At 39.6% G+C, this 16,303-nt stretch overlaps 1 protein-coding gene across 1 annotated transcript in view; it reads left to right on the top strand.

The window, feature by feature from the left end:
* ARGLU1 (arginine and glutamate rich 1) overlaps positions 1-11,567 on the top strand; it is a 15,689-nt gene extending 4,122 nt beyond the window's left edge. The window contains exons 2-5 of the mRNA XM_006018609.3: positions 4-32; positions 5,693-5,918; positions 8,274-8,357; positions 9,793-11,567. Coding sequence (XP_006018671.1) covers positions 4-32; positions 5,693-5,918; positions 8,274-8,357; positions 9,793-9,957 — 504 coding nt within the window. The 3' untranslated portion in view covers positions 9,958-11,567. The remainder of the gene's footprint in view (positions 1-3; positions 33-5,692; positions 5,919-8,273; positions 8,358-9,792) is intronic.
* The last annotated feature ends 4,736 nt before the right edge of the window (positions 11,568-16,303 follow it).

Raw genomic sequence — 16,303 nt, 5'->3', positions numbered from 1 at the left:
AAGAAGGCCGAGTTCGAGCGGCAGCGCAAAATGTGAGCGTGTGTCCCCCCTCCTCTCCCCCCCCGCGTCCGCCTCTGTCTCCGCCGCCACGAATCTCCCGCCGGGAAGGGGGAGGGGGGAGCCCGGGCCCTCCCACCGGCCCCCCCCTTCCCTGGCGCTGGCAGGGATGAGAGCCGGTGGGGAGCGCTGTCCAGCCCGGTGGCCCCCTGGTCTCTGCACTGTAGCCAGGAAAGGAGGGAGGAGGTCCTGGGAGCTCCTGGCTTCACCTGGCTTGGGATGGCTGTGGGGTGAAGAGCCCTGCCTCCTCTCCTGGCCTGGGTAGGGCAGGGCTTCAGACATTGCAGGTGTTTTAAGACCACCCGCTTTGTTATGGAGGTAGATGGATATAGATGTACAGAGATGATTACATAAATACATGTTTTGGGAGGCAACAGCAGGGGATCCCCGGTGATGGTTGGGATCCATGGTCAGGCCCAGGCTGGTGTCTTAGGGCCACCCCACCTTCCTCTTTGCTCTGTAGATATATATCTGTGTATTTCTATCTCTATATCTATACCTATATATCTACAGAGCAAAGAGGAAGGTGGAGTGGCCTTAAGGCTTAGGCCTGACCACAGATCCCAACCATCACCTGGGATCCCCTGCTGTTGCCTCCCAAAATATATATCCATGTCTTTATCTATATATTTTGGGAGGCAATGCAGTGGATCCTGGGTGGTGGCTGGGAGCTGTGGTCAGGCCTAGGCCTTAAGGCCACCTCATCTTCCTCTTTGCTCTGTAGATATATAGGTATAGATATATAGATAGAAAGATATGGATATATATATCTATACCTATATATCTACAGAGCAAAGAGGAAGATGAGGTGGCCTTAAGGCCTAGGCCTGACCACAGCTCCCAACCATCACCCGGGATTCCCTGCTGTTGCCTCCCAAAATATATATATCCATATCTTTCTATCTGTATATTTTGGGAGGCAACAGCAGGGAATCCCGGGTGATGGTTGGGATCCATGGTCAGGCCTAGGCCATCCCATTTTTCTCCTTGCTATGTGATATACATCTGTGTAATTATCTCTACGTTCTGGGAGGCAACAGCAAGGGATCGCTGGAGATGGTTGCTATCTATGGTCAGGCCTAGGGCAGTGTCTTAACATCACCCCATCTTCCTCTTTGCTATGTAAATATGTAGATATAGATACATAGATAGAAATACATAAATGCATATTTGTTGAGGCAACAGCAGGGGATCCTGGGTGATGGTTGGGATCTGTGGTCAGGCCTAGGCCAGTGTTTTAAGGCCACCCCACCTTCCTCCTTGCTATGTAGATATATAGGTAGATATATGTAAATATATGTTCTGGGAGGCAATCCCAGTAGGTTGGGATCCATTGTCAGGCCTAGCTAGGCCTCTCCTGCCAGCATGTGGTCCTGAAGGAAAACTCTTGAGGCAGTGGTTAGCAACATTTTGGGGCCAAGTGCCTAAAACACCTGCAACCTCAACTTGTAACATGTTGGTGTGCCAGGGTGGGTGGTGGGGGAGCTGTGGAGGACCTGATCCTTGTTGTGGCCCCACTGTCTGCCCCAAGGCATATGTGCCAAGCAAAGTGCCTTTGCATGCCACACTCTGGCACCCAGGCTAAAGGCTGCCTACCCCTGTCCTGAGGTTTCAAGTAGGGTTGTTGGTTGTTGCTATGTTGGTCTAAGGACATGGGCAGACAAGAATCTTTGAGTGGATGGGATGTCTTTTATTAGACCAACTAAATAATTGGAAAAATCTTTCCAACCATTTAGTTGGTCTAATAAGGGGTTTCAAATAGGAATTTGTAGTATTGAGAACGTTCTGGCCTGTTGTGGTCTCTGTTCTTTGCAATAGAATAATTTTTTAATTTATTTTTCTGAATTGGGTGGGAGGGGGATCTGATTCTCATATTCTTAAGTGTATGGATTCATAGATTCAAATGGCAGCTAGGCTTGTTCGTGGTACTGCAAGAGCAAACTGGCTGCTTTGGCTCACTTCAAGCTACTATATAGCAAAGGAAGTAAGCGGACCTGAGGAGATTTTTGGAAGTTGTGGTCTTTCTGTTTCTGCTTTCAGTTCCGCTCTGTTCTTTGGGATTGCTCTTGTCCCTTGCCAACTAAACTGTTCAGCAGCGATGACATCAGATTTGCGGAGTAACCCAACGCATGCGTTTAAAAATGAACTATTTTGGTCACTGGTCCTGACTTTTATTTATTGAATCCAAAAAAATCAGGATGAGAGTTTCAGAGAACCTACTCTTTATATAAGTGACAGAATCCAGTTTTGATCAATTTTAAATGTTCTGCCTCTTATTTTCATTCTTAATATTTTTGGTCAGGTTTTTTTGTTTTTTTGGTTTTTTTTTGGTTCTCTTTTGTCCTTTTAAATGAGTTGTAAATGCAGTCACTAGCTTTCTCAGATCTGGATACTATGAGAGTATTCAGTAACTTGTGAAAGAATTTGTACTACACATTCAGTGAGAAGTAATAAATCAATCTCAGACTAAACCTATTTTTTTGAAAGGCATAAAGAATACAAAAGGAAAATGAAAAAAAACAGGATATTTATATAAAGTACTTCAGTAATTGTGTTGCCAATAAATATTTTTGATTGAAACTGTAACAAGCCTTCAACAAGTCTTCTTTCTGTTTCCCTGAATAATGCACAGCTCTAGTCTCTTAACATGTGATTTAAGTTTTTTTAAATAAATTTTGTTACTCCATGAAGGCGAAGAGTAACAAATGTAAAACATTCATATGGTGAAAGTTGATCCAAGTAGCAGCAGCAGAGTAAAATACAATCTTTCACAAAAATGTATTAGGCCCACAAAGCTTCAGCATTTTCAAAGTACATCAGGTTTCAAAGGACCTGTTAGTTATATGGGTTTTTTTAAAGATATAACCCAAATTTTTCTTTTGTAATATGAAATATTCCCTTTGGGTCTAGTAATGTGGCAAGCTGTATTACATTTGAATTTTTTTCTTGTAATAATTGTACTAAGCATGGCCTCTGTATTTGACACTGGGTTTTACTTATCAAATGAACTGGCTGCATGTAATCATAGAATGGTTTTATTCCCGAGTCTGCTTCTACCAAACTTTGTACTGGATACTGAGAGACTTTTTTTTTTTTCCCCCCTACATGTACTTCCTTTCTATGTTAGGCTTGAAATTAAAATGAACACTTTTATTCAGTGAGCTTGCTATATATGAAAGCATTTACCTTCTTTTATCCTTCATAAAATGCTGTAATACTTACTAAAGCATGCTTGTTTCAGTTTACTGACTTCCTTATGTCTCTGGAAGCTGATAATTAACAAAGGATATTAAATTTGTATCTACGTGCAGATATCATGAACCCGTAATATGAACTGCAACATAAATATATGTAGGCCTGATCCTACATTTCTTGCAAAACTGAAACTGCCATTGACTTGAAGGGTTAAACCTCCTTGTCATTTATACTTAAAGATTTATTACAGAACTTTTGATAATACATTTCTTGCATTTATTTGTTAAAAACGTGGTTTTTTTTAAACCACATTGAACTTTTCTGCGGTTTTTTTTTACATTTCTTGGAAAACTACCTTTTTTCTGAATATTTATGTATCGCTGTAATACAGTGATCCAAATATGGATAAAGAAAGTTGTGCACATCCCTGTTCTAATTATGAATTTAAATACTTTTGTGGGAGAGGAGGCAAGACCTTTACAGATGCAGTGTTTAATTAAGAGGATATTCACATTTGTTGATACATGAACATCTCATTTTTAAATGATAAATTTCCTGAAACTTTTTTGTTTAGAATTCAGTTAAATTTTCATCTGAGTTTAACTTTATTCAAGTGACTGAACATGAGACAACTGTGGCCACCAACTTCATGCAAAAATAAACTTCAGTAGATTCGTATACCAGGTGTCAATTTGTTTCTCAATTTAGTAGTTACAAGACATTCATTACTAAATTAAAAACTATGCAAATTAAAATATTAAATTATTGTCTACTGTATTATGAAAGTTTTAAAAAATACTCCCCATCATAGTGATACAAGAACCTTTTAGCCACCACTAGAGAGAAAGTGTAGTATATTTGCAAGTATAGCAAGTATCTGTATAGAGGAAGGAGTGGGTAAAGAAACTTTTATTGGGGGGTCTTCAAAAAAGATCTGTTGGTGTCCACTTGAAGAGAGATCATTGGTTTAAGGTTTTGCCAAAAAGAGCCCACTTATGCCTCAGAACAGTGAGAACCTAAATTGACTCTTATTGGAGGGCTTAAGCTATAGTTCTAAAGAGTCAGCAGTTCATGTTCTAAAATGTGAATTTGATGTTCTGTTTTTAAAGAGATGGCATGTAAATCCATAAAACTTTGGAGCCATCATCTCCATGTTACAAACATGCTATTGACATGAGTGTATTCTCTCTACTGTCTTACCCAATTTGTTATATCTTTAACTCATTTAAAGTCATTTTATGTGTTACATATTGGGAAATAACACCGGAGGGGATTTTTTTCTTAATATAATTAAAGGTGTTTTTTTTAAAGACAAATGCAGTGAACCATACTTGAATTTCTTTGTTTCATTTTCTGAAAGTGACAGGAAATAAAACCAGTTTAGTTCTAAACGGGATCTTATCAGTGCTGATACATGAAGATTTTTTTTAACTGTTGTAGTATTTAACCATTGTGGTATTGTAGTGTCTTGAATGTTAAAATCAAGTTTAATTACAGCACTTGAGTTTAAACCGAAAAGTGGAATATGTGTGTGAAAAATAAGACATAATAATCCGTACATGAATATGGCTTAAAGAACAGTTTATGGAAGAGTCTCATTTTACGAAATGACCATCCTGTTAGTATATGAATATTTTTCATAAGTAGGCCTGATATTGCAAGTGTGAACTCCCTTCCTATTATGATAGGAAGCATTTGAGAGAGCATGACCTATTGTGGTTAAGATGGTGTGAAAAGTACATTTTATGTTTAACCCTTAAAGACACTAACCAACTAGAGAGAGATTTAAATGTAACGAAAAAATCAGGGTTTCATAATTGATGTGTTTTGAATAATAATGTTTTACATAAAGAGCTGCAATTTTTATATGGTTCAAATTATTATTGTTGGAACCTTGTTGTGTAGTCAGGAATTCCCATTACAAATCTGTTTTGTTTGTTTTTTTACTGTAATTATTAGAGACCAGTTTGATATCTTTGTGGAAATATTAAGGAAAGATTTTATTGCTTTGTATAACAGAAAAGAAAATCTTCTGAACTTTTGGAAGGGGAAGGCTGCCCTAGTTCATAGTTTCATTAATGCCAAAACATAGCTAGCTTTGAAAGTTGGAATGATGAGTATGCCATATCAAGTAATATCACACCCCCATCATAATTGCTGGTTTCTTATGTATAACATTTTAGAGTCTGTCATACATGGTATGGTGGTAGGATGTTTGGTGGGCCCACTCAGTTATTACCAGGCTTGCTTTTTCCAAACACAAAGCAAAAGACTCTTTCTGTGGGACAAGCTACACATATAAACTCTAAGCATTTAAATATATATCCCCCAATGTAATATTTTTAGTAAGTCTTTAAATTAAATGATATACAAACATTTAGTTCAGTTTAATTGCTTTTAGAATAGCCAAATCAGTATTTCCCTATTTGTTTCCTTGTAGCCGCCAACAAGAAATTGAAGAGAAACTCATAGAGGAAGAAACTGCACGAAGAGTGGAAGAACTTGTGGCTAAGCGCGTAGAGGAAGAGTTGGAGAAACGGAAAGATGAGATTGAGCGAGAAGTTCTTCGCAGGGTGGAGGAGGCTAAGCGCATCATGGAAAAGCAGTTGCTCGAAGAACTCGAGCGACAGCGACAAGCTGAACTTGCTGCACAAAAAGCCAGAGAGGTAACGCTCGGTCGTTTGGAAAGTAGAGACAGTCCATGGCAAAACTTTCAGTGTCGGTTTGTGCCTCCTGTTCGGTTCAGAAAGAGATGGAATACAGAAAATCTAATTCCCTTCTCGTGTAAACTTGCATTGCTGAGAAACTTAATTTCTAGCTTATTCAGAGGAGCTCACTGATACTAAAAACAGTTACTCTTCTAAAACCTGTACAAGGATACTTGAATTTTTAATGGAACTGACCTACATATTTGAGAATTGTTTGAAACTTTTGCCATGGCTGCAGGATTTATCAACAGTCCTTTTTCTTTTTTGGGGAGAAGGGTTTTAAAATCTGTAATTATGTATCCTTCATTTGTTTTGTTTTGTTTACTTAGACTGTAAGAGGCTTTTGCCTTCAGTCAGGAAAAGAGCAGGGTCCAGCACTGAGCTGCAGTACCTGTCTTTTAACAAATAGGTTTTCTTATTCTCCCTTCAAAACAGACATTCTCCTTGAGCATACATTGGACTAATTCCAGTACTTTGAGCATAAGCCCATCAACTGTCTTCACCACGGACCTATATCAAAATCATTGCGTCCACTTTTAATAACAACTAACAACTCCTTTTTTTCCCTTGAAGTTATAAAAGAGCAGGTTGCCCTTTGTCTGAAGTCAAGCTGAACATGTGACTTGTTCTTTTTCTTTTCTTTTCTTTTTTTTTAATCAGCAGCTGGAGCAGAAGCTGAAAATGTCTTTCTGTGAGACAGTAATTTGCTACTGAAGGCTTTGATGCTTGTCTTGCACCATCATTCCAGGATCTGAAAATTTAAAGTCAAATTTGTAAACCTTTAAAGAAACATATAATTAAGTAGCACTGAGCATAAAATAACTTTCTCGCTCTCCAACTCATTGGTATCATGAATAACTTGATTAATTTACAACAGGAAAGCCACAACTATTTATGCTTTCCCCTGCAGGCTAAATGTGACCTGTTTGTTTGCCAGTATATCTTTGAGATAAAAGTTGATTGCTGGAGTATAATTGATATGCGGAATACTGAATCCCATTTGTTTGAAAACTGAGTTTCTCTTTTTTTAAAACAAAAATGAAAGAAACCATTTCAGATTCCGACAGTTAAGTTCGGGAAATGCTTTTATATATGGTGGATTTAATCTGATAGCAATTGCCCCTGACACAAATTAGGTTTTCAAAGAAAATGGTCAGGTCTGATGTGGAGTTGTCTCCATCAGTGCTTTACTATATAGAATAAACTTCTATTCCTGGAGTGAAGTGTGCTGTCTAGTAGCTGGTTACTAGTCATAGTAAGAAGTTTTCTCTTCACATGCTTGCTTTGTTTCATGTTAACTTTTTTTTTTACACAGACATAAACCTCTGGCTGATATAAATCTCCCAAATATTAAATTAATTTGGATATTTATTATGTGAACTGAAACACTTAAAAAAACCTTCACGCAGTCTTCATATTTATGATCTGCATCATAAAGATTCATAAAATTCACCAAGGAAGCAACAATTTATAAGGCTTTATTTCCTGATGTTGCCTTGCCTGGACTCCTGAATTCCAAGTTCAGATTGTAGATGACAGTTCAAGCTGTCTTAAAAATTGTCAAAACATTGAATGTTGAAATCCATTTTCCCCATGAAAGAAGCCCTTAGTTCCATGAAGTATGGATTACCATTTGTATTTTTCACTAACAGTAAATGTATTTTTCTTATTAATTGTTTGCCTTAGGAATGATTTACATATTTTTGTTCCTTCTTATCATAAACATCTGCATTCCTCAGCTCAGCCTTCCTTGTATGTTGTTTCTTTATAAATGGTTGAGCTGCTGATGCAGGTATTGCCAAGCTAACAGTACAAATCATTTTAAAGAGGAAGCTGGCGCGTATGGCAGCCGAGGAGCACACTCTGCAGGACACTGGACAAGACAGTAAATATTCAACTTTTAATGCTGATTAAAGGAGTATAGGTAAAGAATACGTAGGTATACTTAATTGGTGAGACAAACTATTCGCTTTATTTATATTTTATATATTACTTTTTAATTTGGTAAATACTATCCAGTTTTTGTAGTTGTCCTTGTTGATTTGTGTGATATTAAAATACTAGTAATAAATTGTCAGGATTCTGTGATTAGGGAGGGTTTAGTTGGTTGCTGTTTGGACTGGGAGGGATGATTTAAATTTAGTGTTAGAGACCAGTTTTAGTGGCTGCACATCTTACAGTTTGTGAGACGAAATGGGTGGCTATAAAGCTGCCCCTTTAAGTCAGATCACAAAAGATTTCTGAGGAAGTTTAGTGAACATGCATGAATGAGTATTTTACTTTCCTAACATCTTACCCTGTCCTCCCGTTTAGGAGGAAGAACGTGCAAAGCGTGAGGAACTAGAACGAATACTAGAAGAGAATAATCGAAAAATTGCAGAAGCACAAGCTAAGCTGGTACGTAGAAATGGAGCTTATGTAATATAGATGTGTACCAATTCCTTTCCTGGATACACCAGTTAGTAAAAACAGAGCTATTCTAGGATCTGCTCCTGCCTGTTCCCATGGAAGTTGATGGCAATGCACCTTTGACTTCAGCCTGGGGCAGATTGAACCATTAATAACAACTACAGCCTGAAACCATGTAAATACAGAATTAAAGGACACATTTTTATGTTAACTTTGAAATTTAAAGCATTTAACCCTATCTCTCACATGAAGCTAAATTATTATTTTATCTCTTAGAAGTTGAATCAGAATTCAGTTTTAGAAATATGCAATTTATTTTTATGGCTACCTACATACTGTTGTGTGTTCTGATGGGTGATTATTTTTTCCTAAGGTCGTAGAGCATGTTAAAATTTGTTTGATGTAAATAAAATTCTGATGGGCAGTTGCTGGGGTGCACTGTCATTCCTGAATGAAAATACAAACCCCTGTGGGACACCGGGTATTTTCTTGAGCAGTTTTCTTTTGGTTTAGCTTTAACTGATGCCTAATCATTTTAAGCTAAGCTGAATAAGCCTACTTTAACATGAAACAAATCCCTGACAGATGTTCACACCTAGCTACAAAAATTACATGCTTACTTAATCCAGAGCAACCCTTTCATATAGGTAAGGTATCTATTAAAATAGGCTTTTGGAATTACACCTGCTCTAGAATCTCACTGTCAGGTTTTACAGACATATTGTCATGTTTCCTGTATCTTTTGTGGAGGGGGGAGGTAAACAAATAAGGCATCATTGGGAGAGAATATACACCATTTAATAAAAACAGAAGGATAAAATTTAAAGAACTTTTTTCAGATCTTTCGGTTAGTAAATTGTATCCCCTTCTAAAAACAGGAAGCTAACTTTACACGTTATCCCATTGAATGTCTTGTGTATGTTGTGGGTGTGAAGCACAAGGAGTTGTGTATCAGGTTTAAAAAGAAATCAGATGAAAACTTGAGAGGGTGGATGCCTTTCCCTTAATTCCTCAAAAACAAACAAGTATTAGGAAAATGTTTGTTTATGGGAAGTGTTTATGCTTCTTTCCATACTTTAATACTAGAAAAATAACAGTGTTTATGTTCAATACTGATGTGCATAAATAAGACCTGTAAGGTGTTGACTGAAGAGCACTATGTTCAAGATTTTGATGTGCACATTAGCTTTCAAATCTGTGAAGCAAAGTTGTTGGCATCAAAGCTAGAATAGATATGAAATAGTCTTATTCTGTTAACAAGTATACATAAAACCACTGAAACCACGGGGCTTGGTAACTTGAGTAAAGTAAAGTGCAGAATTGGGCCCTATAATTGGTGGTTCAACAAGTAAAGTGGTGTAAATGAATATAGAGCTAGAAAAATATTGTGCATTGGTCTAAATTCTGCTGTTTTCATATTCAGGCTGAAGAACAATTGAAAATTGTTGAAGAACAAAGAAAGATTCACGAGGAGAGGATGAAACTAGAACAAGAGAGACAACGTCAGCAAAAGGAAGAGCAAAAAATGATCCTGGGCAAGGGAAAATCTAGGCCAAAACTGTCCTTTTCATTAAAGACCCAGGATTAAATTGCAACTCTGAACTCTTTAAAAGAAAAATGAACCAGAAAAACTTTGTATGGTAGCTTCATGTTGAAGTGTTTTTTTTTTTGTTTTGTTTTTTCCCTTTTTCCCCCCCTCATTTTTTTTGTCTTTTTTCCTTTTTTTGAAAGTCTGGAAAGTTAGCTCGTTCTAACAGGGGCTGTGCTCTGGAATTCTGAATTTTTTTTTTTTTTTTTACTTCCATTAAGTTAAATCCTTATCAGATCATTGTTGCCTTTTAGAGAGTAATCTGTTCTCATCCATTTTGTTTTTGTAATGGTGATCTGAAAGAGATCAGGTCGCTTTATAAATTGCAGATGATCTGATAAGTTTTTACTGACCCACTGAGCAGAGGTCCATTCTTATATAAGATGGAGCTTAATGCTGGGTTTTGCTAGGTTTTTAATAATAATAATAATAAAAAAAAAAAAGTAAATTCCCAAGGTATTACTGGACTTCTGTGGTTTATTGTTAAATCAGTGTCCCACGATACTGTCCCACTGTTGCGCTTGATGTTCCTGATACAGGTAAGGAAACAATTGGTCAATTCTACTATGAATATGTATATATAGAGAGAGTTCAGTATTGCCTCTAAGTTTGTTTTTATTACGTTGACAACCTTCAACCAGCGTTCCCCATTGTGTAAATAAACCAATTTGCTGAATAAAGTAAAGTCTTAAATTCATATGTTTAAGTAAATTTTTTTAGTATACTTTATAAACTACTATATAAGGATGACAATTCAGTTGCTGAATTTTAAGGATATAGTGGTATTTCACAAAAATGTTTTTTGTTCACAGAAAAATCTAATGCAAGATTTACACATAGAACTAAAAATCCCTATTGTTGTGAATGTTTTAGATGGCTGTTGCTGTTTTCATGAATGTTGGTTTTATTCTAACAGACTTATTTCAGCTGTTGCATCATGTTTAGACAGCTGTTTGTCTGAGTGCAAGAAGCCAAATATTTCAATATCTAATTCCCTGGAGTTGGCCTCATTATATAGTATGTTGTATAAGTTAAGGTTATTGCCCAGTAAATGAATCTGATAGATCTGGGAAGAAGAATGAGGATTGTTTTGTTTTACAGTTGGAAGGGCAAGCACACTTGAGGAAATCAAAAAAACAGAAAATGGGAGTTGGTTTTAAATATATTATTTTGGCCACAAACCAACTATTATTCATATATGAGATAATCTTGAATGTCATCAATTATATGCAGGTTTTATTTTAACAAATGAAAATACACATTGAAAACCATATATAAAATCCCTTTTTGTATGCAATTTCCTCTGAAACTTCAACTACAGCAGCATGTCAACCTTTAAAATTCCATTTCCCTATTGGATTACAGTGTCTAGTAAATAATTTTAAGTGAAGGTTCTTGATTAATTGACTGAGCATTTGACTGTTCTGGACAAAGAAGGAAAGAATTATGGATATTCCCAACTGATCTGTCCTATTGTGACAAGTAAAATGTGATGGTAGGTTGAATGTATTGCTGTAACAATATGCAGCGTTCTGTGTGTGGAACTTGGAGTCAGGGCCAAGGTGACACATCTTATTTTGTCCAGAGTGTCAATATAAATGTGAAGAGAGTAAAATATCTACAACAGTACTGTACTTAAATTTGTCTTATAAATTTTGTCTGACAAAAATGCTTGTTCAGTCAACACAAGAAATGAAGCCAAACTGTGTTCATGATCTATTGCAAGGATCAGGTTGTATTTAGAACTTAACTGATACCTGTATTTCCAAAATAAAAAACATCCCTGTGTTCCCTTTATGCAAAACAAGCTATTAAAAGTCAATACCTAAACAGACATGCATTTTGTCTCTTCTGCTGTTCAAAACCCAGGAAACTATATCCTCACTCATGCAGACTACAGCTGTCAAACTGTTGGGCACTTCACTCTTCTCTACTAAGTAATTTGCTGTTGTTAAATGATGGTATATTAATACCTTGCATTCAAACTGTGTTGACTTGCGTTTGCAGTTTGAGGAGTTGTCTTTGAACTTTAATTTTTGAGACTCCTTTCTCTCTAGCAAAATACTGAACTTTTTTAAAGTTGAAGTTACACCCCAATAACTCTGTTGTATTTGATGTAAATTTTCATAGCTTTATTAAATTCAGAAGTTACACTTGCCAGCCAGCATTTCATACCCCTCCCCCCCCCATATGGAAACAAGAAAGAAATATTGTGTCACTGATCCCTTTCTTTTAAACGTGTGGTTGGGTGTGAGAAGGGTTTATAGACATCTTGTTAAATTAAGTTGCAGCTAAGAGTGGCAACCGTGAAGTTCCAAGACAGTTGAGACAAACTCTGGCAGTTCTTCCAGATTTTTTTTTCCTATTTGATACCTGTCACAAGAAATTCCCAAAACTGCCTCTTTTGCTTGATACTGTGTGTCTGTCTGAGCAGATACCACTTTTAAGTACAAACTTGGGGATGCTTAAGGAAAAAAAAAATCAAGTACGTATTAGGTTAAGTTGCATTGATTGTATTTGCTGAAGCTGCTACTATAAGCTACAACTTCTTATTCTTTTGGGATGGGGGGGGTTACATTTTAATGTCTTCAGCCTTTGCTTTTAGCTTAAATATTAGCCTAATTGGAGGGGGCAGTTTGGTTGCTATCTACATGGAACAAAAGCTGTTAGTACATGCATCATACAATCCACTTTTTCATCTAATAATAAAGGAGGCGTTTATCTCTCTTATCACTGCCATTGAGATGACTACTGGACCTTTGGTTTATTTAAACCCTTTACCAGAATTTGCAGGGAGGATGGGATAAACGAGCTGGCTCCCTATGTATAAATCAACATTTTCAAAATTGGAAGTGGTTTCCTTTTGGTCCCAATAAACCACCCTTTTCATCTCAAGTGTTCCTTTCTCCTTTATACAAGTGGAAGTTGGGAAGTCCACTATGCTTCTGCCCTGGAGCCTGGCGGAGCAGGCACTTTGTCGGTAGCTGTCCAGGCAGAAGACTAAAAGCCTGCCTGCCCCCCACTCCCCCCTCCCTCCCCCCAGGAATGAGTGATTTTTTTATACCTACCTCATCAAGGTAGAAACCCCATCTTGCTTTTGGGAGGGGAAATAGTAATACCTGTCTCCACTCTTTTGTCCTTCCTCAAACACACCTTTTGTCCCCAGTATCCCCATCTGCTTTTCTCTTCCCTTTACTTGACCAAGAACTCCGTTCTCCTATACCTGGTTATGTCTTAAATGCTTTCAAGATCACTTGCCCTGTCTTTATGTACAGTAAACTCTCAGCCCCAAGGTCCGAGGAAAAGATTGGAGTAATGCTGCTTTTTCTCTTGGGGCCCAATTTACTTTCCTTTTTAATTGAAAAGATCATCAAACATTATTAAATATTTTTAAAGCCTTGAGGTAGGTGTGAGTTGGTGCTCTGTCCCTCCCCTCTGAAGGAAAGTGCTCATCTACCTCCTGTTGGGACTTGATTCTCCCTCATCACTAAACTCCTTGGGAGTAGGGTGGGCCTTTTGTATGGAGAGGGGCTGCTCTCCTTTGCAACGCTTTGCTAATTTTACAGCGAAATCTGGTGGAGGCTGCAGTTCAGAGTGGCCTTTAGTGGCCCACCACAGGACAAACATAAGGAAAAGAGCCCTCTATGGAATAGCTCTGCAGCTACAGAAGCTGACATATGACCCTTGACTCCTCCCAGTTTTCTAGGTGTTTAAACCAGCACCTGCTTTCTGAAACATTTCAGTTTTTCCCTGCTATGTTTTGTGGTAACTGAGGACTGCCATTCCTGGCAGCCAGGAGAGGAGTCTCAGTATCTCTGATTCTCTCTCCCTACAATGACTTGTCTAAGCAAAAGTTAGACAAGTTCTATCATGTGTTACCTTTCTTATCATGACCAGATATAAACCCATCTGTAAGTCCACTGAAATAGCTGTATTTAACCAAGAACCCCATTCTACACCTGTCTGTGCCTTAAACTGGTCCAAGATCACTTGGTTTTTATGTAGAGTACAGTCCCAGCCCTAGATTGTGAGGAAAGGATGGGAACAATGTTGCTTTTTCTGTTGGGGCCTAATTTACTTTTCCTTTTCATTAAAAATATCAAACATTTTTAAAACCTTGAGGTAGGTGTGAGTTGGTGCTCTGTCCCTCCCCCCTGGAGGAAAGTCCTACCAGGTAGCTGGTAAACCGGTGTGTGTTCAATTCCGTTTTTTTTTTTTCCAGGATAAAAAAAAAATCAGCACTCAAATGCGTGGGCTAAAATGCACACTGAAACTGTTTTGGTTTGTATGGGATGGTTTGGATAGGGATGATCCTGCCTCAGGCAGGGAGTTGGATTAGGTGATCCCTGGAAGTCCCCTGCACTTCCGATTCCCCTCGAGCTGTTTGAACTCTGAAAGAGGAGCCAAGCTCAATTCCTGAAAACACGGGGCCAACCAAAAACCGCTGGGTTACAAAGCAAACACCCGGAAAGGCCAGATGACACTAACCCGAAAGATCTACGTCCCCCCTGAAATAAAGAGAGAGAGCACGGCTCGCTAACCAGGCAGGGAGGGAGCCCTCAACCACTTCGGGAACCAGTCCAATCGGCTCTAAACAGCCCGTTTAAAACCCATGCGCTTGGCTGGGGCCGATCTGTCTTTATTAGGTTTGGTAATAATTGCAACTACTGAGTTGCATCTTCCAAAAGAGGGAGAGATCTGAGCAGGAGTCCTCCCCTGCAAACCGTGGGCTGGATCCTGATCCTCTTGGGAAATTTTGTTGGAGGTTTCTCCCGGGCCAGGAGGAGAGCCCCTCTTTCCTCCGTGCAGTCTCTTGCCTGCTAGTGGCAGCAGCCAAATGAGCCGCTCCCAAGTAAGCGTCGGCTCCCGATCGGGGACTCGCTCCCGGCCCGGGGGCCGCGCACGCGGCCCCTTCCCCTGGGGCTCCCCCCGGGCGCGGGCGGCTCGGCCCCTCCACCCCTGCGCCGCCGTGCCCGGGCTCTACACAGCGGGGCAGCGCGGATTTCGATGAGGCGAAGCACCCTGCAGCTCCCGTCCCAAACTTCCCGATCTCTGGCTAAACACTCGCATACATGGCCCCTTTGTTAAAAAAGCCATTGCCGGGGGCCAAGCTGTGTGGCTGGAGGGGGTCAGCGTCCCGCAAGCCTTGCATTTCCTTTGGAAGAGCTGCGAGATTATTATGATTATGATCATAATTGCTGCGATCACGATGAGGGTCATGATGATGATGAGTGAGATTATGATGATCGTGATTTTTATCATCAAGTTTATGGTAACTATTATTGTGATCACGATTATGATCATACGCACGATTAGTACTATTACTACTACTATTACTATTATTTTGCTTCCACACGATGGCAAAAGTTAAGTGCCCGATCCTGTCAAGCGCCAAGGGCTTTCCAACCCCTTGATCTCAAGGGGAGCCGATGGTGCCCGGCAAAGACCCAGGGACAGAAAAAGGCAAGGGCTGGATGCCCCAAACCTGGACGCACACAGGTCCCAGCTGCCTGGTCGCTCTGCGACCCGGGGGCCCCTCTCAGGGTGGCGGGGAAATGAAATCACACAGGCAACAACTTGGGTTGGAGCAAATGCATCCAAAAGGGATCGGAGACCCGTAACTGAACTAATAAATACTTCTCTAGGAGGACGCACGTGCGGGTGATGCCTGAGTCGTTGCTGTTGCAGGTACTTCCAAAAGAAGTTAGGTAGGAAGAGTCCATGGGCATTTCTTGAACAGTTATTAAAATAATTATGATGATAATGATGATGATTATGATAAGAAGAAGACAAGGACAATTCTGTCTGGCCCTGGCTGGTTTGGGAGATGAGCTGAAACAATTGTATTTCCGTACACAAATGATTCTCCTCTGGGAAGCGAAGCGAGGAGTTGTCACAAGCTGTATTTTTAGCTCCTGGGGGGATACTCTCAGACAATGCAGGGCTCTCCATTTCCTCCGCTTTTCCTTAAAACCAGGATGCGGAGAGCTAGAGGTCAGCCTTCACTCCCAGCTCCCCCCAAACACCGCGCCGTCACCTTTTGCTTCCAAACAAGCCCGAGCAGCAAGGGGGACAAACTCGAGAGCGAGATCCGCTTGTTCCTCGTTTCACGGCCGGGAGGCAGGTCACAAATTTCTTCCCCAAACTGTGATCAAATGCACTCCCCGGAGCCGAGGAGATCGCTGCCCAGCCCGGGATCTTTGTCCTGCCCCAAGGAAGGCGCTGGCTCTATGCAATTAGGAAACCTTTTTCCATGGTTGGTGTGAAAAGCAAACTGAGCTGCCCTCTTCCTGGCAGGGTCGGTGATCCTCTGGGTCCCCCAGCAATAACACCCTGAAATCCCCCC

The sequence above is a fragment of the Alligator sinensis genome, unplaced genomic scaffold, assembly GCF_000455745.1.
Source record: "Alligator sinensis unplaced genomic scaffold, ASM45574v1 scaffold46_1, whole genome shotgun sequence".
NCBI lineage: Eukaryota > Metazoa > Chordata > Crocodylia > Alligatoridae > Alligator > Alligator sinensis.
The sequence above is the reverse complement of the archived record's forward strand: the minus strand, read 5'-3'. Positions and strand labels throughout refer to the sequence as shown.